We start from the raw sequence: 27,280 nt of genomic DNA, 5'->3' as shown, positions 1-27,280 counted from the left end.
GAGCTGTGTCCTGAGTCAGACCTTCCGTGGAGGGAACTTTCAGCATCGCCTGTAACCTAGCGCTCTTCACACGCCCCCCTACACGCCCACCCAGTTGGGGAATGTTCTCCACGCTACACCAATGGCCCCGGAGTCTCAGACCTACCTCCGCGGGGTGCAGTCGTCATGTGGGGGGATGATGACGACCTTCACTGTGACCGATGTTCTCAGGAGGTCGATCATCTGCTCGTGGCTCAGAGTGGCCACGGCCACCTTGCAGATCTCTACCAGCCGGCTGCCCTGCCTCAGCCCTGCCTGCCAGGCATAGCCGTAAGGCTCCACATCCGCCACGATGCCCTCGTAGTTGACATGGAAGCCGAGCTGTCCCAGCCCATTCCTTCGCAGGGTCATCTCCACCGATTCACAGCCTTTTGACACGAACTAGACAAAGAACACAAAAGACATCACAGTCTGATGAACCCACTAGGGTCTTAAGTGGTATGCGTGGCCAGCAGGGTTATTTCTGAATACTCTAACGCCAGCTGAAGAGCAGGCTGGTTATTTTGCCTTCACTAATCTCCATTCATTAGGCCCAAAGGAACACACTTGTTGTGTCCAAAGAACTCAATGGCTTCTCTGAAGTTACAATGAAACCTCTAACAGAGACCTACAGGGAGCTGGCAGTGAAGAAAAATGGGTGTTCTGCTACTCATTTTGCCCTTAAGACATTCAAAGCAGCAGATACTCAATCCAACAACTGTTTTCACCCGCTGAAGCCGACTGGCTGGGCTACATCATCAGTCACCACGGCAATGGGATCAGGTCACATGCAAATGAGTTTCCAACAAAGATGCACAGTCAGGGTGTCTTCCCCACTTGTTCTGCTACTTGTCCTGCTGAAAAAAATGATGGGAAGCGAGTGTGACATAAACTCTGGCTTCCTTCCCACCACGAAGGGAGTTTTCAGAGGGCCTAATAAAACAGGACGGGCTTCTGTAACTTGGCTCTCACCTGCATGGAAAGCTTGATGAAAAAGGGACATGCACGTAAGTGGAAGGAAAACACTGACCTGAAGCCTTCTGACAATCTCTTTGATGTCATCATTGCTAACGAAACTCTCCACGGACACACATTCGCCTCTCTCGTAGAAGACTTTGAGGCTGGCGTCGGTTGAAGTCCACCCTATCACATCTCTGCAGGAACAGTTGAAAACCACACTCTTTGTTTCCTGTTCGATGAGGACGACAAACTCATTGGAGACCCCGAGGAGGCAGTCCATCTCCATGGCCTTGTTGTAGTCCTTGGCCCGGACAGCCCACACAATGGCCCCCATGCTGCTGAGCTCAGCTCCTGGGTACGGCTTAGACTTTTCCTTCTTCTTGGAGGCCAGAGAAATGAACGGAAACTTGCCGGATGGGTCAATAGGGGTGTTGGTGACATTCTTCTCTGCCAGGTCTTTCAGGTACTCCTGGCGGGTCCGGGTTGCCATGGCCCGGAACTTCTCCGACTTATGAGCAGCATTTTCTGCATTAATCACTTTGGCCAAAAGGAAGTCCCTGAACACATTTGACTTAGGGAAGGTGACCCCTTTGGGGATGGGAGGTCCAAAAGAAGGCACGTCTCTGGACCTGGTGACAGCCACACTACAGAGAGAAAGACCAGTGAGAAAGAGGCTGGTCAATATTTCTCAGACTCACAGCAGGAGGATAAAATACACTCTCTCAATGACAGAGACATCCTTCAAAAGGAAAATAACTGGCATCTTCCCACAAGGAACAACACACACTTCTGCTTAACACGAGCATACTTTTCCATTCAATCGTATTTAGGACTTAGGAAACAACATTTTTTCTAGGTCAAAATACCCAAAAACTTAAGGTAAAAACTTTCATTAACAGGCAGTAAATCAACCATAACTCCATGAAAAAAAAGATTTAACTGTAATATTCTTTACAAGAGACAGCATTTAAAATACTTAGTGATTATTCCCAAGTGGGGAGGGGTGGTTACTATAACCACCTTTCAGAACAAGTATAGGTTTTATAGTAGGGCTTCCCAGGTAGCTCAGTGGTAAAGAATCCACCTGCCAATGCAGGAGACACGGATTTGATACCTGGGTTGGGAAGATCTCCTGGAGAAGGAAATGGCAACCCATTCCAGTATTCTTGCCTGGGAAATCACATGGACATAGAAGCCTGGTGGGCTACAGTCCATGGGGTCACAAGAGTCCCATGGATACGACAAGATACGACTTAGTGACTAAACAACACAGATTCTGGAGGAACACAAATGCAGTCCCCATTTTAGACAGGATGACCACAGAAGTCATCTTCTAATGCAAATATCCAAAGATATGTATCCAAAGAAGAGGAATGGATTAAAAAAAAATTAAACATATTGTTTTTTCCTATGTGTCAGGCCTTAAGCAACCAGATCAAAAAGCATGAGTTTATTTTATTTTTTAAATTATCTTTTATTAAATTGCTTTGGCTGCACCAAACAGCTTGCTGGATCTTAGTTCCCCAACCAGGGACTGAACCTGGGCCTCAGCAGTGAAAGTGCCAAGTCCTAACCACTGGACCACCAGGGAATTCTCCCAAAAGCATAATTTTAAAATGAAACTTGATATTTGGATAAGAGAAAAGGATTATCATTTTTATGTGGTAAAACCATATTTTCAAATGAAGCTATTCTTTGGTCCAAATTCTCTACTTTTGGTATTTGATTCTGATGATTGGTAAGGAAAAGATGTTCCTTGCCCCATTCCTTTAAGCAAGATTGAGTTAAGAAAGCCTGTTCCAGTCACTGCCTTTGCATCTATATTGCTAAAATTGTGTCCAAGACAAGGATCTACAAGTATCTATACTAATCTATTATTTTTAATATCAAAAGAAAAAAGACTTAAGTTTTTCCTAAAACAACAGGAATTAAATGAAAGTGGGGCAGTATAATGTGTTTTATATCATATTTCAAGATCTCCTTCCAGGACCTGAACAAAGTTTGAGAGGACTGGAAATGATGATTCTAACAGATCAAACATCCTCTTTTCAAATTATCCAATTATTTAAAAGTGAATCAATTATGCAACTGTACCAAGGATACAGAATCTGTTTCTCTAGAATTCTCAGAATCGAAAGGACATAATCAAAGAGCATGCAACTTTCAAATTAAACTTGCACAATTTTTTATTTCAAGGGTTTGCTTGAAGATACTTGGCTTCGCTTTTCCAAAAATGATTACTGCTTGTGAAAGTAGGATAAATAAATAAAAATCAGCATCCTCAGGAGACAAATTATATATTTTGTCAGAATATGCCACAAGATGGCCTATTTCTGAAAATGGCTTTTTACAAATTTATTAAAAAAAAAAAAAAAAAGACTACCTAGTTCATTTCATGACAAAGAAAGGTGGCAGGCAACATCCCATTTTCTAACTGGAGATGAGAATTCACAGAAACCTCCATCTGCACGATAGCTAATTACATCAGTATTAGAAAGGCAGTTTTTCCTGCCTAATGTGAACTGTCTGGCTTGAATGCTGACAGCTGTATAATTTTAATTTGATCTTTTTTTTTTCCTTCAAGTCAAGCAGATGATGCTAAAATCCAGATTCACTTGCTTTTCTAAGAGGAATCCCAGAAGGACCCAGAAATACTTAATATCTTTCCCTTTTAAATGGACAATTTCTTCTCTTGCTAATTTCATATCATTATTCTTTCTCAAGAAACAGCAGAGATTTTATTTTAAACAAGGAGAGAAAAATGTTTAGCAGAAGGTGTTGATATGGGCACCATCCATCCACTTGCCCCTTAAATTCACGGGTTGTCTAATAGATCTATTTATTAGCTAATAGAATGTTAGACAAACATATATTGAAAACCCACTGATAATTAGAAGACTCGAGAATGAACTATAAGGGAAAAAACCTGAACCCTTAACATATAATTATCAGTGATTCATCACGGTAGGGAGGTAAATGATACAGACACTAACACCAGCTTTGCATCATTAGAAATAGAATCCTTACAGAAGATGAGGAAGATGATACCCTAGAATGCTCTTTTCAAACAAAGGGTTTTACGTTGGGTAAATCTAACTTTCAAGGTTTTCTACAAGGTTAAAAGCTCATTAATTTAGATGCCACCAATTCTGAACTCTTGATAATAAGGTCTGTTTTAAGCTAAGTAGAAAGATTTTTTTTCTTTGCCTTCATAAGAAAAGAAGCCTTTCTAGAATTTCAGTGTGCTATATATAGATACTTGAGATGAATTAATTATAAATGGCTTTCGCTATTTTTAAAAGCACATTCCAAAGAGCTTCTTGGCCACACTTAGCTTAGTATGCAATGCTGTATCTCTTGAGAAATAATACATTCTTTAAAATCATAGCCATGCCTTACATGCTCAGCACTGTCAAGGACTGGGAGGGTTATCTACTCAAGTGGGTTATCTGGAAGACAGACAGAAGATCAAAGGCTGAAAGGGTTATGGAAAGTTAGCAGTGGGTCGGGGGAGGACACTTAAGAGAAGTCAGGGTTTCTCAGACTCTTGTCAACAGAATCTTGAGTTTCATCTTAACATTCATCTTGATTTTGCATTCCACTGAAGAGTATCTATATTCATTTTAACACAAAAATCTGTTCTGTTCCCCTCATCCTGAAACCACCGAGGGACCAGGAAGGTGTTCTCTTTCACTCTGCCGTTTGACACATCCCTGAACCTCCGTCTGAACAGCTGGTACACATTCTTCACTTCTCCGGGAAACAGACTCGGAGAAGTACAACAATTTGCCCAGAGCTTATTAGAGTGAGCCAGGGTGGGAATCTGAGCTTCTGGATAACCGGCAGTGTGACAAGATCACATTTACTCCCTGGGGCTATGTTTTTAAGTTTCCCACTCTTAAAGTGCTTGCGAAAGGGACCATCTACAAGAATCACACAGCCAAAGAGATCACCATTAGGCCGCTGCCAGTGGGCCTGGGCCTTTGCTGGCATCAAAGACCTTGGATGAAGTCACAAGCTGATACATGGGAATGTTGCAGAGACATCTAAACAGAGGTCTCAATGAAAAAGAGTGAGAAGAGTAAGACTCTTGAACTTCTGAAGCACCATGGCAACAGCAATAAAGAACGACATTTAAAAGGAAGGGGACTTAGCATCAAAACTGTTGAGCTTAGAAGCTCAGATCAGACTGCCAGCTTGGGGAGCTTTCCAAGAAAGCAGACCCTGGCAAAGGACAGGAAAGATGAGCGGCAGAACAAATGGGCACCCACCGTCCCCTCCCTGGGGGCTCTCTACTGCGAACAGTCTTCAATCACCAACACCTGACTATATGCCAGGACCAAGGGTGAGATGTCACAGGCTCAGTCTTCCAGAAGCTCAGATCCTGGTGTGGGGCTACCTCTGCTGGGCTGAGCACTCTCCTGGGGAGAGTTCAGCATGCTACTGGAACACAAAAGATACTTTATCCAGTCCTGGGAGGTCAGGGGAGCCCTCCCAGGGAAAAGAAGAGCAGGCATTCCTGGATGAAGGCAGGCCAGGGTGTGTGCGAAAAGAGGCACTCTTGCCCAGAGAGTGGCATGTGCAGAGAGGAAGGGCTGATAAGTAGCTCCATGATGGGGGGTGAGGGGCGGGGGTGGGAGGACTGGGAGAGGGGCCAGCAGACGCTGAGGGATAGGAGAGGCCAGACCTGAAGGACTCCACGCAGTAGGCTATGCCAGGGAGTCTCAACACTGCCTAAATGGTTTTCAGCACCAAGAGTGACATTTTCAGAATCTTGTCGTAGAAAGGTCAGCCACACGAGACAAGAAGGATTCTGATTAATGATGGCTGGGAATAGACTTTCTGAAAGAATTTCACCACTTGATCCACTCTGATTTTTCTTTTGTGAGACACAGTTGATTTTTCAACTGTGAGACACACAGCTGAAGCTTACGTATTTGTTTATTTTTATTCAAGAGAAGGAAAGAAGAAAGGCATGGTCATTTAATGTGCATATACCACACTCCCTGCCTACACCAGATACTTAGGGGATTTTTAGGTAGGGGTCAAGCAGTCTTCTACTGCACAGAAAGGGAAATTTAAGATCTGAAATGTTTAACAGTCTGGTTTGGTTCAAAGTGCTTTCTGCACTACATCATACTGACTCATTTCAACATTTACTACATCTTAACCACTGAATATGGAAATCTTCCTGAGAGGAATAATATATATATATATATATATATATCTACTTCCTAACCTGACCACAATTTAACATGTTTTGAAGATGAGTATTTATTAAAACTACTTATTACAACACTCATTTTAAAGTTAACAATAATTCTTTAATTTCATCAAAAAGCAACCTTCAACTGTTAAAGATGTCCTAAAATTTTTAAAGAGTCTGCCTGAAATGGATCCAAATAAGGCTCATACATTACAATTAATTAATTTTATCTTAAAATTCTGAATTCTGTTAATGCTCCTCTACTTTTCTCACTTCACCTCCCCTTTATTTCTAGTAATTTATTTGTTGAAGAAACTGGGCTATGTGTTCCAGAGTTGTCCAGAGCCTGAATTTTCCTGAATAAAAATATGTTCTGTGGTCTTTTATATTTCTTGCAACTTGGCTTCTCTAGATGTTTGATCAAATTCACATTCAATTTTGCAAAGAGGGGTAAGACTGATTCCTAGATGGGGTTGTGTTCTTCCATTATGAGACACACATTTGTCTCTTTTTATGATATTTGCAGCCTTTGATGATCAATGCCTAGATCCATCCATTCATTAGCTGTTTAAAAAAATGGTCATAAAATTTCTGCACTGTGTTTTTATAAATTGAGGCCCTTGGGGTAAATGGTGTACATTTGGTTGTTTGGTCCCAAGTCAAATGACCTTGGATGGCTATGCTTATTAAATCTGTATATTAAACATGACTCATTTTTTTGTATCTCCCTTTATCAGTCATCACTTATTGATGCTTTCAGTACATCCTTGCCACCAAATGGTTCATCTTTTTGATTTGTTGCTTCTAATCTATTCTGTCAACTGAAATCAGACAATTAAGCTCTTTGTAATGATACAAGTGAATAGAGACCAGAGGGCTCTCTTATCAGGTATGGTGATAAGCTTTAGTACTCAGACTTAGTGATTAATTTGAGTTCTTGGCTATGTCTACTATTCAAGGTTAACTAGACTCTGGAATTAACTTGGATTAGTCAGATTTTCCTGTATAAACATTCTATTATAGTTCCCAGGGTGATACAGCACACATTATTTCAGAGTCTCATTTCCATGTTCACTATAGGGACTGTTTTTTTCCTCTCTGCTCCCCTGTTGAATCCTAGAGCCTAGAATACTGCCTAGCATATTTTTATTAGGGCTGCAAAGAACTAGTAAAAAATAAATGAGTAACAATAAACTCTAAATTTGCATTTTTGTATATAAATTACTTTGCATGTTGACAATGAGTGAGTTGTCCTAAAAGTCTATTTATATAGTGTTGTCTAAAGGCCTAGGATTTCAAGGACCTCTACAGCCCACTAATCTCTCCAACAACACAGTCTTCTTACTGTACTTACCAGTGTCCTTCCTGTGTTTATGTGTCCATCTGTACAGCTACCCACCCCCTGACTCACAGAATTATTTCTAATTTGCCACTGAATTCCACCATCTGTGCTACACAACATACACTGAATCTTATTTTCCCAGCTAAACGTTCTTTGTATCTTTAGCCTGTACTGACTCCACAACTCTCTACACAATTACAGCAAGACACTCCTTCGAGGAACTAACTGTCCACACTCTTTGGGCACCAAGTAGATGTCAGTGAATAAATGTTGAGTGTTCACAGTGGAGAAACCTGGGAACAAGAGACTTTAAATGAGGAAAAGCATTTGAATAGTCTAACTACATCTTTTACAGATAATAAAAGTAGATTTAAATAAAATTTGTATAAATTAAATGTATCACTAAGCTTTCCCACCAGAATCTCCCTAATGAAAGAGGTCTATGAATTCATATCCCTAGTAGTTTGGGGGAGGGACTGGAGTATGAGAAAAACCCACATGTATGAAAACTCTTTGAAGACCCACATTTTATCTTAAAATTGGTACAAATTTTCCATTCTACTTCCTAATACATTTTCAGGAGAAAATAAACCCTTCACATCCCTTTCCCAAGCATTAAAGACTACAAGCGAGGTACCCTAGTTATTCTGGGCCTATAAACATCTGGCATGACCACATACCCCAACATGTCTACCTGAATTTGAGAAGGACTGAGAAAAACCCAGGTACCCAAAGTTTTGAACAGGAAAAGATCACTACTATAGTTCCAAAATTCACAGTGTACTGGGTCTTCAAGCAAGCTTGGCAACTAGGGATTTCGGGACGAGCCCATGTCTTGTGAGCTGGGGAGTCTAGTGTGCTCCTGCAAAGGCATCCAGCATCACAAGGCGGGCTAAGAACATGTGGTCTCCAGGTAAGAGGTTAAAAATGAGGGAGAGGAAAAAAAGAGCAAGCAAAAATCATGATTTTCAGGCTGGGGAGGAGAGTTTGAAAAGAATAAAATACATATCACTTCCTCCACCAGTCAAGAATTGAAGAAGGCTCAGACATCTTTCCTCCTTATATCAGTGTATTTAGACTTGCCCCCGACATACTTCCAGTGGCTATTAAGCACTGAGAATGTGGCTGGTATGGTCAAGGAGTGTTAAGTCATACTAAATTTTAAAAACTGTCACTTGATTCAGTTTTCCAAAAGTCTTTTAAAAGTATGCTTGGAATAAGCTATCATGAATGTACTTTTCCAACTGCAATTTTTATGAAATCTAAATACATATTATTTCCAATGAAAATTGAGCATTCTAACTGAGGTGAGCTGTAAATCAAAAATGCACTTGAGATTTGTCTTGGTCCAAAAATATGTAAGATTTCTCAATGATTTTTAAAATTTAAAAATTATATGTTGAAATTATAATATTTGGATATCACAGGTAAATAATATATATTATTGGGTCAAAATACAGTCCATGGGGTCGCAAAGAGTTGGACACGACTGAGGGACTTTCACTTTACATTGGGCAAAAACCTACTGGTAAAATTATTTTTACCTATTTCTTGTTACTTTAAAAAATATGGCTATTGGAAAATATAAAATGAATATGTGACTTGCACTATATTTCTACTGGACAGTGATTTACTAAGACAAAGACCTTTAAAAGAAGAATCTCTTTTTAAAAGAAAGTACATGGCTTTCCATTCGCCAAACATCCTAGAGATGATTCAAAACAGGATCTAGCTTTCTATCCACAAAGTCATATGAAATCCTTTGCAGGAATCCAGTGCACAGCACATTTCCATCACTTGGGTGTAATTTCTAAACTCAGTTATCCATCCCAATTACAGTCAAATGTTCTACATTAATTCTTTCCTTCTACACCTAACTAACGCAGCTTTTGGAGACCATATTCTTGCTAAGAGGCTTCAGATCTAGGCTTCCTTTGCTTGAGTTTCCATCCCCCGAGCCTAGGAAACTACAGACCTCCCTGGTTTGGGGTTTTCACATAGACTTGGCATCTGAGAAATTCTGGAACAGCCTGCAGGTTTGCAGTAGGGGCAGCAAAGACCCTATTTCACATGGCATGGAGTGAGGCAGCGGGGCCGAGTGGTTAAGAGACAAGACTCTAAAATTAGACTTGGTGCATTCAAACCTACACTCTGCCCAGTACCAATTAACCTCAGGCAAGTTACCTATCCCCATGCGCTTAAGTTTTCTCATCTGAAAATGGGGATTAAAACAGTACCCACCTCCTGAAAGTGTTAAGTCGTTCAGTCAGGTCCGACTCTATGTGACCCCATGGACTGCAGCCCGCCGGGCTCCTCTGTCCATGTGATTTCCCAGACAAGAATACTGGAGTGGTTTGCCATTTCCTCCTCCAGGGTATCTTCTTGACCCAGGGATCGAACCTGGGTCTACCACATGGCAGGTAGACTCTTTATGGTCTGAGCCACCAGGGAAGCCACCTCATAGGTTTTAAAAACGGAATGAGGCAATGATACAAATAAGATACCTAAACTAGAGCTGGGCTCATAACAGGAGCTCACCAGACGTAGTTACTGTGGAATGGGCAGGGATGATGGCAGTCAATAGGAGTAACCTTAACTTGTTCTGTTCCCTGAACTTGCTTGTTCTCCTATAATTAACCTGCCTTACCCCTAGGATTAGACAGTTGTAGATTTCACAACAAACCAATTAGCAGCCTAGGTTGGCCACTTTCTGTATAGATGGCTACATTAAATAAAAAACAACTATTCAAAATTAACAAAGCCTTGTCTCCCAAATTTCAGGGATGGAAAAATACAATAAACTTTCATATTCTAAAAGGACAGATTCGTCTTAGGACATTACTCATGCTAGAACATCCTCAAAACATCTTGGCATGACATTCATGTCAATCCAGCATCACAGGTTCTTACTCTCTTCAACACTAATGCCCTCCAGGATTCCTGCAGAGGCCACTGCAGGTAGATCTTGAATTCTGTAACTCATAAGACTACATCAGTGAGGGACATGGAAACAATTCCACCAAACACAAAACCTCTAAGACTGAAGTCAGAAATGTCACAGTGAATCAAATCCGTCTGAAGCAAAGGTTTGGGTTTTTTAAAATAATTGCAATAATTTTTTTAAAATTAAACTTCTCTTTCCTACTTATTTGGCTTCCCTTGTGGCTCAGCTGGTAAAGAATCTGCCTGCAAAGTGGGAGACCTGGGTTCGATCCCTGGGTTGGGAAGACCCCCTGGAGAAGGGGGAGGCTACCCACTCCAGTATTCTGGCCTGGAGAATACCATGGACTGTCTAGTCCACAGTCCATGGGGTTGCAAACAGTTGGACACGACAGAGCGACTTTCACTTTCACTATTCCCACTTATTATGATTATTCTTCTCTGCTTTTGCCATGGCAAAAGCAAAATATAATTAGCAGAATGAGTAATTAGCTGGTGGCCAGATGGTGTGGATGAAGGACACCACCTAAGGAAGAGGTGCGAATGCAAACAGCAGGTGTCTAACCAACATGTTTAGGGAATGTCAGTGTCACCAGGTTACGTCATCCTGTGAATCTGGCCATCCGCGCGCACAGTTTAAAGGCAGAAATAAATAGCGATAGCCTTCCCATTGCCACTTCCGAAAGAAGAGCTGGAGGGCGCCTTCGATGTGACCACCCGCCAACGCCCATCCAGCCACCTCTGGAGCCATTACCTGTAACAGACACTGTCAGTGCAGGGGTTGTGAACCCTGACAATGACGAAAACATGCTGAAAGTGGGATCGTATGTTTTTCGGGCTGAATGGCTGTGCTCCGGGCTCTTGGAAAACAATTGTTACAATATCATTTCCAATGTGCCGCTTCCGTAGGAGCTAAAAGAAAACATAAGCAAACAACATAAATGACGACGCTCTGCTTTTTCCTCTTTGATTCCCTTATGTAACTGTATTTAAAACATTCATTATTAATCAGTACATATTAGGGGAGGAAATCTACACAGTTATTGTCATTATTTTAGCGTGTCTTATCATTTCCTCTAAGGAAGACTATGGAAATGAATATTCAGAAATTTGCATAAAATACATAGTCCATTCAAACAGATCTAACCAATCTCTAGCATATTACGCCAAGTCCCAGCATCTCCAAATCCTCAGTTTCCATAACAACAGTTTTGTTCCATTTTCGTTTAAGAAAGAAACTTGCCACGGGGAAGATTTTTTTAAAAGATGAGAATTGCTGAAGTAATTACAACATAATTTATGTTCTGATTCAATTAGCTTCATTTAAAGAAATGGGGCTAAGGTATTTTCTGATAATACTTTTTGTGGCACAAGCTGGGGACACAGAAATTAATAATATTCTAGAATGTTCTAACAGTTTTATAGCAGGTTAAATTTCAAGTTTAAATAACTGCTTTAATTACAGTGAAAGCTGTTTAAGACCACCTTCTGTTTCACACTAAAAGGTGTTTAGGGAAGGTGGCTTTCAATTTCAGATCCTCCGAATGAATCATCCCAGGTCAGTGCCTCTCTGGGAGGGGTCCTTAAGCAGTTTAGCTCAATCATGTGAAGAAAAACTGAACAAAATTTGTATTACTCGTATTTATTACATGGAGCCTCCTACCAGAAGGAGAACAACTAAACACGGCCTTTACATAAACTATTCATTAGAGACAAACTTATATTTATAAACCTTAAAGAAAAATTTCTCCAGTGACTTTAACTTACACAGATTACATACCAGTAAAATCAATGATCAAGTACTGGCTGCTGGCCAATGCTGGAGAAACAACAGCATTAGATTAGGGTTGAGAATTGGGAGTTAGGAAGTTCGTGAAATGTACTTTTAACCTTAGGAATTTTAAAGCATCCCAAAATATCTTCTAATGAGGCTGTCTATTTCATTTCTAAACATGCTATATTATCAGATGTGACATAAATAAAGGCTACTCCCTATTGATTGCTAAATAAAATATACCTGTTACCAAAGATTATTAATCTATTCAGGATCTTGAACACATCTAACTCAAATACAATCTGTCTATGTATATGTCATTCCTGCATGGATGTCATTACTTTCTGACACATTGTCATCCTTCCTTCAAAATATGGCTTGATATGTAATCTTACTTACTAAAGGACCCACACAGAAATAAATCCATCTATCCATCTTGCAATATATATAATGAAAAAAAGACAGTGTTTATAAATCAATACCTGCAAAAAGATTTTAAGACATTCTTTCTGGTTTTTCTAATCATAATGTAATCTATGTAGATTACAATAAATTCTTTAACTAGAGAATGAAAATTTATTAATATGCAGAATAGCAATTATTTCTTTCATTCTGATTTAGGATCATAATACTTTTGCTTTGATTGGACCCCAAATTAAATAATTTAGATAGCTGTCCACTTAGATGTCAACTAACTCAGCTCAGCACTTAACTTATTTAGCTGGATATAAACAACTGAATCTTGTTACTGAATGTTTTACCCCCACTCCCCCACGTTATTTTTCTCTGCTGAGTGTTGGTTAGTCCCTAAGTCGTGTCCAACTCTGCGACCCCATGGACTGTAGTCCTCCAGTCTCCTCTGCCGATAAGATTTTCCAGACAAGAATACTGGAGTGCTAGTTCCTTTTCCAGGGGACCATCCTGACCCAGGGATGGAACTTGCATCTCCTGCATTGGCAGGTGGATTCTTTACCACTGAGCCACTTAGGAAGCCCTTCTCCATTGAGTAATCAGGTAGAATAAGGCTTCATCTTCCCTTTGAAGATTATTTGCTAATGTTTTTAAAATCTCTCTACTGTCTGGTCAGAATGAGTTCAGTATATTTTTCTTAGCATGGTATTTTCCTCTAAGAAATCTAGAATTTGGAATGTGCATAAAACAGTCAACAAACTCCAGATCAGGGAATTTATCTTAAAATGGGTTTATTTCAGATTTATAGCTGACTCACTGCTTTGTTTCCTACTCTTGATTACTTTGGGAATCAAGAGAGGTAAAATTTTGTTACTGACATGTGTGATGTAATCAAACTGAAGTGACGACGTGTTAGATTTGATCCCTGTTTTGTTAAATTCTGTGAAAGAGGATGTGATTCATTCTGCAGCTGGCCTGCGTTCTGTCAGAACAACAATTGACAATAACAAAATCTATGTCTGTTTTAAGGTCAGGAGTGATTTAAGACTGCTGTGTTTATAAGAGCTATTGAAAGTAGAGTCTGTTAGTTCTCTGGGTCTTTTAAGTTTCAGTTTGGTATCATTTGTTTTAAAACACTTTTAAAACCAACTACCACCACATACTCTTTAAAACAATACTGCCAGTTTCCATCTTGCTCTGTAACCATCTGCCATTTCTTAGTTTTCACATTTTATCATCTCACTGACTACATTTTAGTAATAGGCATTGTGCTTTCAGATCTTTTTAAAAGAAATCTGTATATGAGGTACACAAATGCAATTGTTACTCATGCCGTTTTCTGAAGGATATGTTAAAAAAAAATTTCTCTGAGATCCCAGATTTGACATTTATTTTGAATTTTCTCCAAGTAAGTAGAGGAAACCTCTTTTGAAATCTGAAATGAAACATCAGAACTTTCCTGCTTTGTACACTGGCCTCTTGAGATGAAACTTCACCCACTCATATGTGCTCTCTGTAACCCCGCAGAGTCATCTAATCACCATGACTTCAACTTGTTCTTTTCAGATTTCAGGAAAACCTCAATCCTCCTGGGTGAAAAGCAAATGATTAATTCACAAAGCCATCCAGCTGGCTGTTAACCTAGAATTTGTGTCTCTTCATTTGTTTTCAGCTCATTTGCTATTACTTCCACACAAAGTACAAAGCTTCCTGCTGCTGTGACAGGTGCAACATTAAATTCTGGTTTAAGATTTTACAAACTTGCCACTTAGGCTTCTGGGGGAAATGAAACAAGGGTGAAAAAAACACACAGAAAACACGGGGATCTCTTACCTGTTGCTTGTTGTTCGGTGTGTATGGCAGCATGGTAGAAACATGGAACATGATCTCATAGTCTTTGTATGTTGTGTACAGAGAATGGGTTCCAGTGGAGTCAGCTACAGTAAAAAAAAAAAAGAGAGAGAGAGAGAGACAATTGTAAGAATAGGAAAAATAGCTCATTTAAGAGAGACATCTCAAGGGGGAGGGGGGCAGGAAATGGTTTAGGATGAAAAGATCCTAGATAAGATCTGGTATAGGGGTTTTTACCCACCGTTTATACCTGATCCCCCTTTGGCAGTCTAGTGAGGCCTATGGATTCCTTCTTAGAAAAATATTTGTAAATGCACAGGTATAATAAAATATGGGCTTCCCAGGTGGGCTCAATGGTAAAGAATCTGTCTGCCAATGTGGCAGACATGGGTTCGATGCCTGGGTGGGGAAGATTCTCTGGAGAAGGAAATGGCAACACATCCCAGTATTCTTGCCTGCAAAATCCCATGGACAGAGGAGCCTGGTGGGTTACTGTCCATAGGGTCACAAAAGAGTTGGACACAACTTAGCAACTAAACAACAACAACAAAGACAAAATATATAAATTTCAACAGAAATCAATGGATTAAAAAATACTGCTATCAAAATAATTTTAAAATGACGTAATAGCATAACATTTCTGCAACAAGTTTTAGCAGTAGGTTTAATAACTACTATAATTTTGACCTAGTGAAGTGCATAAGCAGTATCTTGAGATACCTCCAACAACAACATGATATGAAAATACCTATACTTTCGGTTGGTAAAATCACAGGTGGAGCCTGTACTGCTGTGATTTGCTGCCTAGATTCATAATTGAAGGTAATGCTAAATTTCAACTAGAGATCAGTGAAAGTAAATGTAAAATTATTTCCCACCCAAGTTCACAGACCCCTGAATTCTGCCCACAAACTTCAAGTTCAAGTCCAATACTTTTCACTCGAGCAAGAGAACCATTATTTTCCTCTTAACAAATAGATGGAAACTTAACAAGATTGTAACACTGAGTAACAAAGGTATTATAGCGATGTCTAACAGTTCAAGTGGAAAATTCTGAAAGAGATGGGCATACCAGACCACCTGACCTGCCTCTTGAGAAACCTGTATGCAGGTCAGGAAGCAAGTTAGAACTGGACATGGAACAACAGACTGGTTCCAAATAGGAAAAGGAGTACCTCAAGGCTGTATATTGTCACCCTGCTTATTTAGCTTATATGCAGAGTACATCATGAGAAATGCTGGGCTGGAGGAAGCACAAGCTGGAATAATCAAGATTGCAAGGAGAAATATCAATAACCTCAGCTATGCAGATGACACCACCCCTATGGCAGAAAGTGAAGAAGAGCTAAAGAGCCTCTTGATGAAAGTGAAAGAGGAGAGTGAAAAAGTTGGCTTAAAGCTCAACATTCAGAAAACTAAGATCATGGCATCCAGTCCTATCACTTCATGGCAAATAGATGGGGAAACAGTGGAAACAGTGGCTGACTTTATTTTTCTGGGCTCCAAAATCACTGCAGATGGTGATTGCAGCCATGAAATTAAAAGACGCTTACTCCTTGGAAGGAAAGTTATGACTAACCTAGACAGCATATTAAAAAGCAGAGACATTACTCTGCCAACAAAGGTCCGTCTAGTCAAGGCTATGGTTTTTTCAGTGGTCATGTATGGATGTGAGAGTTGGACTATAAAGAAAGCTGAGCACAGAAGAACTGATGCTTTTGAACTGTGGTGTTGGAGAAGACTCTTGAGAGTCTCTTGGATCCAACCAGTCCGTCCTAAAGGAGATCAGTCCTGGGTGTTCATTGGAAGGACTGATGCTGAAGCTGAAACTCCAATACTTTGGCCACCTGATGTGAAGAACTGACTCACTGGAAAAGACCCTGATGCTGGGAAAGATTGAGGGCAGGAGGAGAAGGGGACAAGAGAGGATGAGATGGTTGGATGGCATCACTGACTTGATGGACATGGGTTTGGGTGGACTCCGGGAGTTGGTGATGGACAGGGAGGCCTGGCGTGCTGCGGTTCATGGGGTCGCAAAGAGTCGGGACACGACTGAGCGACTGAACTGAACAGTTTAAGACGACATGTGTCTGCTCTCACTTTCCTTATGAAAAAAAAAAAAAAAAACTTTGACCACCTTGACTGTTGACAAATCAATGTGTCCGTAAACACTTGGAAACCAAAGAGAATTATTAACTGTCCAGTTGAAGGGAAGTCTCTTTAGCCTTAAAGGACCTGGACTTACAGGCAGCAAAATGAATGGAAGTGCATTCATTCTGGGTAAACTCAATCCTTCATCAACCACGCTGTTGAGGAGCATTTCAGAGAATGATGCAGCAAGTCAAAGCCTCTGGCATGTGGCATAAAGCAGCAGTTCTCAAACTGGAGTGTGCCCGGAGTCACCTGGGGAGCTGCTTAAAAGGCAGCTTCCCATCCCCCATGCCCAGAAATACTGCTCTGTAGGTGTGGGGCTGGGCAGAATGATCTATTTTAATAAATACCCTTAGGGGACTCTAATGCAGTAGCTGCACCGCCCTTAGGCACTGTTCCAAGAATAGACCATAACAGCAGTTTGCAGAGATTTGCTAAGATATTCTAGGGCCCTTAGTTTCAACCTTGAGCTTCTTAGAGGATCTTAATTTTGAAGAGGGCATAAAATGCCAACGGTTTTAAAATCAAGATAAATGTAGAATAAAGCAAGGACTACTTTTGAAAAACTGCAAAAATACACACCAAAACATAACTCCCCGAGAAAAATATCTTCTAAATGTTAATGACCACTACCACAAAAAAAACTACAAATTTATTACAATAAATCACTGACCAACTTAAGACAGGTCTTGAGTATGAAGAAGGTATCCATTGTTAAAGACTCTTGGTATAAATAGCTCCAGAACTGATAGGCACATTTTACAACTTTCAAGTCAATGTGTCAACCTGATGAGTACTGATGTGTGTCTCAAGTCAATTTTAAGCAAAATTAATGAACTAAAAAACAAGGTTTTTTTTATTACATTTTGTTTTATATGTCTAATTCTAAAGGCATTACTGTCATGAAAGAAAAGTGAAGACGACCCTGAAGATAATCTGTTTTATATTTATTGTCCTTTCTCTCTTTCCTACACTTGCTTCATTTTATACAACAGATGCTATATGACCAGTCTTCTTCTGGGGACCTTTGAAAATCCCAGCCTTGCTGATAATTTTAAACAGTTTGGAAGCCATTTCAAAACTTTTAGCGATGAAACTAGGGTCAAAACAATGAAATTTTCTTTTCTGAGAAGAAAGGAATTCCAGAATCTTGAAATTACTATGTACACAATAGCATTGCTAAACTTTATTAGAGAAAATGGAAAATGAAGGTTTGTTATATTCTCTGAAGAATAAGGCATCGGAATTAAACAGAATGAAAAGGAAAGAAAATCACAGAAGATGATCATTGTGACAAAAATCTTTTTTCCTCTGGTTGAAAAGAATATGTACTGAGTAATTTCTAAAGGGAAAATATGCTTAAAGAAGAGGGATAAAAAGAAGATAACGCTCCTTCATATTTGTATGGAGCTTTAAAAGTTAAAAAATAAATTCAGGCATCTTATAGGTCATCTTGATAATCACGTGATTTACCTCCAAATTATACTACCAGTGAGTGGTGTATATCCACTAATAAGGTCGGCCCTCTACACTAAGTCATAGAAAGTAAAATTTCTAATATTCAAACTAGACGATAAGAAGGCACTGAGTAACTGAGGAATGATAAGAATATTCTTTTCAGCTGCTTTGAAAAGGTGTAGATAAGTGATAATATCCTACAATAGGCACTTCTATTTAAAGATGGTATATATAGGTTAATAAGTTTGTAGAAGCAGTTTCAGATATGGTCAATGTCATATTCATTCTTGACTTCTCTTGGTGAAAGTCTTTTGCTTTAAGGGGGATAAAACTTGAATGATAAAGGTGGATGTATACGAATCTGAATCAGGAAAAAGTAATTCGACTTTTATATAACCACTTCCTGGTCACTAACAGATAAGTCTGAGTTGAGAGAAGCTGGATAAAGGAAAACAAGCCTAAGCAATTTTGATTTTGTGCAAGTTCCTAGTTTTAAATCTTTATGACTACAAGGAGAAAATCAATCTCATGAGCTAAACGCAAGCAGACTAAGAAAGTCAACAGAATGAAGACAGTTTAAGCTCAGTTTATGAAGGTCCTCACCACTGTAGGACACATAAAATGCACAAGATGAAATCCCAGACAGGTAGCGGGACTGCTTATCATCCACAGTTTGAAATACCAATAGAATAATCATCAGCTGGCTGCTAAGGACCATCCATTTAAAGACTCCAGCTCTCCCTAGTACATAAGCTTGCCTCTGGGTTTGGGATGCAGAGGTCAGTGCTTGGAAGGAGCACAGCTGGGAACAAGTATTGGCACCTGGAACACTGGCATGCATTTTAGATGAGACATGCATCTGCCCTTCAGTACTATTTCATCTACTCACTAACGAAGTATCCGGGGAAAGCAAGAATCCCATCTGCTCTGGCATCTACCATATTTACTTGCATTTTTTTCAGTGTATCTTTAACCATCATCAGGAAGTGGCTTACTTCACTGAGGATGGGATCAAGAAGGGTCTGTAGGAGAACTCACACTGGGTGTCAGATCAAGGAATATGCATGCGTGCATGTGTACATGCCTGGAACTGAAGGCTTCTTAAAACCACTACATCCTGTGAGAAAAGGATAAGCAATGATGCGGGGTGGGTACTTAGGAATCAGTCTATTTTCTACACACAGAGCACTTTGCAAAATATCTGCAATTACCTGGATTCCAACTTGGAAGTAAGACAATCTGAATTCCAACGCCTCCAGCATCATTTGCTAAATAACCACAGACAAGTCACTTTACTTCTCTGCCCCTCAATATTCTCATTGTTGTGAGGACTGAGTGAAACAATGTCTATTGAAAGTACTAGCCTATAAAAGATGCTTAAGAAACACGCTGATTGGAATTTACAATTTTGTGTAGTTGAGATTAAAAGTATAGCTGCCTTAAACAGGGCCTTTTACATATTTCAATTTCTTGGCCAACTTCATCTCAGTCACACTCAAGAGAAAAATCTGATACTCTAACACAGTTCAAAGTTAAGGAGGTGAAAAAAGTTTTCTTCATTCATCAGTCTCTACAACTCCAAATGGTCCTTTAAATGTGCAAAGCATTTAAATAATGCTAGTTTTATTCTTTTCTTTATCAAAGGTTAAATATCCCAAATAAAGGATTTATTTTCTTTATGAAAAGTCTTACATCTATTCTAAGACCCTGAATCTCAGTGATGATTATAACACTGATGAAAAATGAGGGAAGCAACATGCATTCACTAAAACTGTGGCAAATGAATGAAGGCAGAGCTCTGAAGGAATGCTTTTCCAGAGTTTCTAAGTCTCCTGCATGCTGACTTGACAAATGCGCCTTATTTAGGAAATAATTTCCCAAATAATAATCCACACACAGAACTTAAAATGAGGGTGGTCTCCCGGCTTTCAAATAACAAACTGCTTGGTGGTAAGCTTATTTTTGTATTTACTGTAGTAGGAGGGGATGGCAATTATCTAGAGGTTATGCTATCCAAATAAGGAAACAAAAACGGAGAAAAAAATTCACCCTGGAAAGATTTTTCATTGCAGAACTGTTCCAACCCCTGACACAACTGTAGCTTGTTCGCTGGAAGTCCTTATTTATGAAATGGGAAATTGGGACTTTGTACAGAAAACTGGGAATAAGAAGAAATGGTTCAACAGTTTCACCAAACCTTCCTTTCCTGAGCCTCTCTTTCTTTTACCAAAGCACTAAAATCTGAATACGTGACAAGTGGAGCTATTTCATGAGACTGCTTGAGTAATTTTAACCCAAGGGCTCAAGAGAGGGGATGGCACAGCCACAAAGCGCAGCTCTGGGCGTCACTGTACTTAATTCTACATTTATGCTTTCTCTGAAAACATCATTAACCATAGCACTAGGATATGTTCTCCCTCCTTAATGCTTACTAGCTGCCTAACCTTGGGGACACTAGTTAATCTAAAGAAGCCTAGTCTGTAAAATGGGGATGATTGGCATCAAGCAGAGTTTGTGGAGGTTAAATGCAATGACATATAGAAAGCATCCAGGACCTTTGCTTCTGGCCATAACAGTACTTGGTATAGGACCTGCTCTCCTATTGTAAATAAATAGAAAAATGAAATATCTGAAACAACTTTTTTTCCCTCAAGACATCTTACAATAGGCAACACTGGATAGTGATCTTGCAGGATGAAGTATCAAAGGAGACGAGCCTATGATCCTACCCAGCTTTCTACTGGAAAGTACTTTCAAAACAATCACACAGAGGAGAGGTTTGAAGAAAGAAGCCAAAACATGCTGGAGGTCTGGAAGGCTGAGGTGTTGCTGATATTTGCTGGGCACAATACTGAACAGGAGGAAACTACACAGTGAAAGAGGCTCAGAAATCTGCACAGGGGTTCCCTTGAGTCTTGGGCTGAATATTATGCTGCACAAGCGTAGAGTGGGGTTCCAAAAGCCAGGAAAAGAAAAAATATCAGGGTAATGTACATCATGGTGACTACAGTTAACACCACTATACAGAATAGCTGAAAGTTGCTAAGAGTGTAGATCTTAAAAGTTCTCATCACAAGAAAAAAAAAAAAAAACAACTAGGAATGATGATACATGTTAACTAGACTTATTATGATGACCATTTTGGAATATACAAAAACACTGAGTCATTATGTTGTACACACGAAACAAATATAATGTTGTATGTCAATTATACCTCAATTACAAAAAAAGAAAGAAAAGAAAAACTGTTGGGAAAATAACTGCCAGAGAACTGTCAGCCACAGTTCACACAGGGCTGGAAGACATTGAAGTTCTGACCAGTCATAGTAGAGATACTTCACTGAATATGCTGGTATTCAGGTGCAAGAAAAGTCATGCCTTAGTAAGAGCAGTAAATTAGCCAGAGTATAGACTACTCACGAGCGGGAGTCAAGACTGCTGGGAGAAATATCAACAATCTCAGATATGCACATAATACCACTCTAATGGCAGAAAGTGAAGAGGAACTAAACAGCCTGATGTGAAGAGCTGACTGACTGGAAAAGACCCTGATGATGAGAAGATGAAGACCAAAGGAGAAGGGGGTGGCAGAGGATGAGATGGTTGGATGACGTATCTTACTCAATGAACATGAGTTTCAGCAAACTCCAAGAGATAGTGATGGATCAAGAAGCCTGGTGTGTTGCCAAGAGTCAGATACAACTTAGTGACTGAACAACAACAACAGAAACTACTCTATGCTTTAAAAACATGTAAGAACAGATTCATAGAGATCAAACTCTTCTGTAACTAACTTAATTGCCTACCAAAATAAAACAACATCTTTAAAGAAGAGGACAAAATCCAGATCCTCAATGGTGAAACATTCACAATGTCCAGTATTCAATCAAAAATAACCAGACATACGAAGAAATAAAATGTAACTCAAAAGCATGAGAAAATCTGTTAAAAGGAGACCCCAAATGACAGAGATGATGGAACTAGCATGCAAACAGTTTGAAACAGCTATTATAAATACAACCAAGGCTTTAAAGGACATGAACCTAATGAGAAGAATATGGGAAATATAAGATTACTCCAAAAAAAGGGGGGGGGGGGGTAACGGAGAAAAGAAGAAAAAAAAAAAGAGAGAGAGAGAGAAAGCCCAAATGCAACTTTTGGACTTGAAAATCTCAATATCTGAAATAAAAATTTCACTAGATTGACTAACAGCAGACTAAGAAACAGTGGGAGAAAAGAAAACACAGTGAACTTGAAAACATTAATAGGAATTTCCCAAACATAAGCAAGGGGGGCAGGGGAGGAAGAGATGTTAAAAATTAAATCACAACTAGTAAGTGACTTAATATGTGTATAATTGGAGATTCAGAAGATGACGTGCAGAAAAATAAAATGAGCTTGGCAAATAATGTTTGAATTTGATTAAGACTACAAATCCACAGATCCAAGTGACAATTACACTGTCACACAGAGAGGGAGAGATTCTTTAGGAACACATGTTCTGGAAAGCATTTTCTCTTTTTTAAGCATTATATTGAAAGAGTTTAACACAATTTAAGATTAGGTAAGATGTGGTGAGATCATCTCACAGCACACCAAACAAGTCTCATCTCTGGGTGTGTCATGGCCAGTAGAAGGCTGCTGGGGGTGCAGGGGCTGGTTGATCTCTATGTCTTTTGGTCTATTATTGTTTAATACCCCTTTAAGTGATGATGCTAATAGTCCTTCTCAGCTGGGAGTAAGAGAGATAAATACGCATACTGTCTTCTTCAAGCTTTAGAGTGGAAACACTTCCCTACTTTTCAATGACTTTAGGAAATGACCCTCTGAAAGGACAGAAAAGGAACCTGTGAACCCTCCTTTCCAGGAGCTATGCCTCAGAAGGTTACAAGGAGCCATAAAGGAGAGTAGCTCAGTGAAAAGGAACCTGTCCTTGACTAATGTATTACATAACCGTAAAACGTGCCACTAGAGGCAGTTTACCAATCAAGGTCTTTGCAGTTATTGGGATACTGGGGCAAAATGTGCAAAGTGCTTATTTTGCTTATTCCACTGCCTTACCTGATGCCACACTGCTTAGGAATGGCCCTGCCATCTACATTTCTCATATTGTCCTCATATTCTCATATTGTCCTTTCATCAAGAGATGGCTAGGAACGTGTAAATATAAATAATAAATGGACTCAATGGACATGAGTTTGAGCAAAATCCAGGAGCTAGTGAAGGACCAGGAAATGATAAATAATCTTACCAACTCCCAATCTGACCATTCATTGATAGAATCAAGGCTCTTATTACATTTTCCTCCCAGACCCTTTTAATAGTTCTTTGTGGTGATTATAATTTACATAACACAACAAACTGGGACAGTGTGAATGAATGACAGAGTAAATGTCAGAATATCTTGATAAAAAGAGTTTATGGGCATATTGAGATTTAATATTTTCTGCAGTTGCAAGCACAGTATGGAACGTTAAAATAATATTTAAGAGTCTAGGCTATTTATGGTTTTTCATAGGCTCTCTTGCATGTCGTTTCCAAGTTGGCAACAGCAAAACCATGGCAACAGGAAATTCTTCCCTGCAGTGGAGTTTATGAATGCTTTTCTGTTTTCATGACTCGACTCCTTATTTAATTTCCTGTACAGAAAATGAGAGTGATTACTATAGACTGCAATACAGATGTGCTAATCCAAAGACCCTCTCAAAGAAAAACAGGTCACAGGTGTCTGTGGATGGATACTGAGATAAAATTTAAAATTTGCTTCCACACAGATACACAGCAGAAGTCAACATACTCTAGATACTTGAGAACCTAACTCTTTTATTAACCACCCGGGAAATGGGAATGGACAAACCTCTATGTTCATGAGCTGTAGATAAACAGACTGCTGCACTAGTGTGATTTTAATCAACACATTTTATGAGCCAAAATAATACCAAAGCTAAGAAGCCTGTTTGCTTGGAGATTAAGTTAGACTATGAACAATAACAACAGAAAATAAAAATATCTCAAGACAGTAAAATATAAAAGTGATTAAGAAAACCCTACAATAGCTGACTACATAGATATGGAGAAGGATTATGAAATGAGTTAATGAAAGTCAAGACTTCTGGGGCTTATGATCAGATGGTTGTTAAATTGCAAGAGTTCTTAGTCACTCTAACATTTAGCTAAATACATTGACGCTTAGGCAACACTACCCAGGAGGAATTCTGCACGATCTCCAACCATTGCTTCCTACCTTCCACGCTTCTGATAACACTACTTTTTCTTACACTCCAATCCTAAATGCTTTGATTATGGTCTTCAATTGTGTTAAAGCCACATCCTCCCCCACTGGCTTCCTCTCCCCCATCACCAGCAATATTCTACAGTTAGTGGCCGTGTTGTTTTATGGGTGACTTAGCAGGCGAACATCAACACAGCAGGAGGACAATAAGCCTGGTAGGAGGGTATAAGTATTTCTTACTTTTGGTGTCAAGCTGCGCACGATACTTCTCAAATCCTTTGAGCCGAACGCGTTCTCCCAACAGCTGGAGGAATTCCTCAAAGGCTGGGCCGGCTGATTCATTGTTGTACATCTCTTCTTCCGTGCTCTGTCCAGCTTTGCAGTACATGATGCCTACTTTCTGCTGATAGTTCAGCTGTGAAGGCAGGTGATACAACGCATATAAATACAGGCAGATCCACTCTGCCCACTTAAATGCTAGTAAGTCCTGTAGGGCTTATGCCCATCAAGTAGCTAACCTCTTTCTTCTCTTGAAATCCTTCTGCTTTTGTTCTTCCCCTTTTAAAAAAGAGGAGGCCTTATGACTTTAAAAGCAAAGGTCTACTTTACAAAAGATGCCTTTGAAAAAAAACCTTAAGTTGTTTTACAACACTGTGTTAGTTTCATGTGTATAGCAAAGTGATTCAATCATACACACACACACACACACACACACACACACACACACACACACACACACACACACACACACACACACACACACACACACACACACACACACACACACACACATTCTTTTAGGTTCCTTTCCTCTATAGGTTATTACAAATCATTGAGTTCACTGTGCTATACAATAGCTCCTCATTGGTTATCTATTTTATATAGTACTGTGTATATGTTAATCCCAAACTTCTACATTTATCCCTCCTCTGCTTCCCTCTTTGGTAACCATAAGTTTACCAAACAAACTTTGGTAAATAAACAACCAAGTTTATTTTCTATGTCTGTGGGTTTATTTCTTTTACAAAATATACTTTAAACTGTTTTGCACGAAAAGCCCATTAAAGTTCTTTTAAAATTTTGGGAGGTAAAGTTGGAAAAGACTTATGTCCCAAGGCCATTTTTCCAATATACTAAGTTATAAACCTTGGTTATACGTTTGTGACAGCATAAGCATCATCAACACTGTACTTTTCAAATTATTTTTCTAAAAGATGAGTCTCTAGACAGAAACTTTAAAAGGGGCCTCATAATGGCAAATCACAATTAAAACAAAGCATTCAAGAAATTTAAATACGACATTAATCAAAACATTTATTCATCATTGAAAAGTTTAGTCATCCTATAAACAAATTTTAAAGTTGTATTAGTCATTTAAGAAATGAATTTGAATATTAAAATTTAGACATTTAATTCTCCAGTGAAATCAGGGCAATCCATATTCGTGAAGTCTATTTACAGACTAGCACTGCAACAACTGTTATCAATAAATTTTTATCTCATAAAAGGAAAGGGGGAAGAGGCAAAATTTTAACAGCTAACATTTACTGAATAGCCACTATCTGCCAATCACTGTTTAGTGATTAAATTACAATAGCTTTCCTCACAAAAGCCTGCAAATATTACCCCATATGACCAATAAGCAAAGAGAAATTCAGAAAAGGGAACAGTAAGAGGCACATAAGATCATACACTGTCAACCCTGTGATCTGGCTCTATTCAATATAACCAGGATTCAATCAGGCTTGTCTTGCTGTGTTTCTGTCACTCCCAACATATGTCCACAGCTCCTTATTTGCAACTCCATAGTTGAAAGGTAAAAACCAAACTTAAGCAAACATATTTGGCAGCAAAACTTCCTACAAGCTGACAGTGAATGCTGTTCCTTTCTGTGAATATTCATACCTTTGGAGATATTAACATGTTTGATGGTGGGGTGCTGCCCCAGATTCCACTGGAACTCTTTAAGTGCATGTATTTTATTACCCTTCTAAATCTGGACCTTTCTGAATTCTGAAAGGTATCTGCTCCTATTGTTCTACACAAAGGACTGTGAACCTAAACAATTCTTTTCAACTTTCTAAGTCAAATGGCTCAGAATGGTGGTTAACTAGAAAATGTTATCAGGGAACTCCTGCTTGCTTTAGCCCCTCCTCACTAACTGGTCGACCAGGAAGGTTCAGCAGCTTTTACATGACCCGGGGACATGAAAGCTGCTTAGGAGTTCTGTAATTGTGCAGAACTGACTCCCCTCTGCCTGCTCCAGCGAGTGCAGGCAAAACTCCAAATCTGAGACTTCCAAGAAGCTGTGTCTACAGATGTTGGAATTTTTTAAAAACAGCATACAACCTTGCATTATCACTGTTTCATTTTAATTATTAACAGAAACACTTTGAGGATTTAGTTCACTTTTTTGTATGCCACATGCAGTTAAAAAAAAAAGAAGGTAAGAGTAAAACCTTCCCCATGCCACTGGCAGTTGCACTCCTTCAAAGGTCTGAATGTGACTAATAGAGGGGAACTCAGACAAGTGGAGCCTTCATCTTGGCTTTCAGATTAAGCCGAGTATCCTATTAGGTCTCAACAAATAAAAAAGTAGCAGTAGGCTCTATGTCTGTTACAAAAGAAGTCCTTAACACAGCCAGCTCCTTACTCTTTCCCTGCAGGGAGAGCTACCAAGGAAAGGAAGCAATCTGGAGAAAGGAAGGAGTTTGGAGTTATTTGCTATTTGGCTCTGTGCCTCCCAGATCAGCCTTCTCATCCAACAATGTAAAACAAAAGTCACCTTGTTCAGAGGAAAACATCTCAGTGACCCTGGATTTGTGGGTGGCTTTTTAAACTTCTTAGATAAAGGTCTAGGATTTCACTGTGCAACATTCGAAAGGACTCACTTATTTATATACACAAAAGAGCCCACTTTGGAGAGGCGATAAGTAA

General features: G+C 39.4%; 1 protein-coding gene and 1 non-coding gene across 9 annotated transcripts in view; both read right to left on the bottom strand.

Annotated features, from left to right (window-relative positions):
• Positions 1 to 27,280, bottom strand: part of SIPA1L1 (signal induced proliferation associated 1 like 1) — a 369,406-nt gene that overhangs the window by 70,913 nt on the left and 271,213 nt on the right. For all 8 annotated transcript variants that reach the window (XM_043472442.1, XM_043472434.1, XM_043472441.1 and 5 more), the window contains 5 exons: positions 24,584 to 24,758; positions 14,485 to 14,588; positions 11,221 to 11,378; positions 1,049 to 1,622; positions 146 to 420 (listed from right to left, as the gene is read on the bottom strand). In XM_043472442.1, the coding sequence (XP_043328377.1) occupies positions 146 to 420; positions 1,049 to 1,622; positions 11,221 to 11,378; positions 14,485 to 14,588; positions 24,584 to 24,758 (1,286 nt within the window). The remainder of the gene's footprint in view (positions 1 to 145; positions 421 to 1,048; positions 1,623 to 11,220; positions 11,379 to 14,484; positions 14,589 to 24,583; positions 24,759 to 27,280) is intronic.
• Positions 2,498 to 2,569, bottom strand: TRNAE-UUC. Its single transcript has one exon. It is a non-coding gene; the product is annotated as a tRNA-Glu (tRNA).

The sequence above is a fragment of the Cervus canadensis genome, chromosome 6 (genome assembly GCF_019320065.1).
Source record: "Cervus canadensis isolate Bull #8, Minnesota chromosome 6, ASM1932006v1, whole genome shotgun sequence".
In the NCBI taxonomy this organism is placed as follows: Eukaryota; Metazoa; Chordata; class Mammalia; order Artiodactyla; family Cervidae; genus Cervus; species Cervus canadensis.
This window is presented reverse-complemented; position numbering and strand designations above follow the sequence as displayed.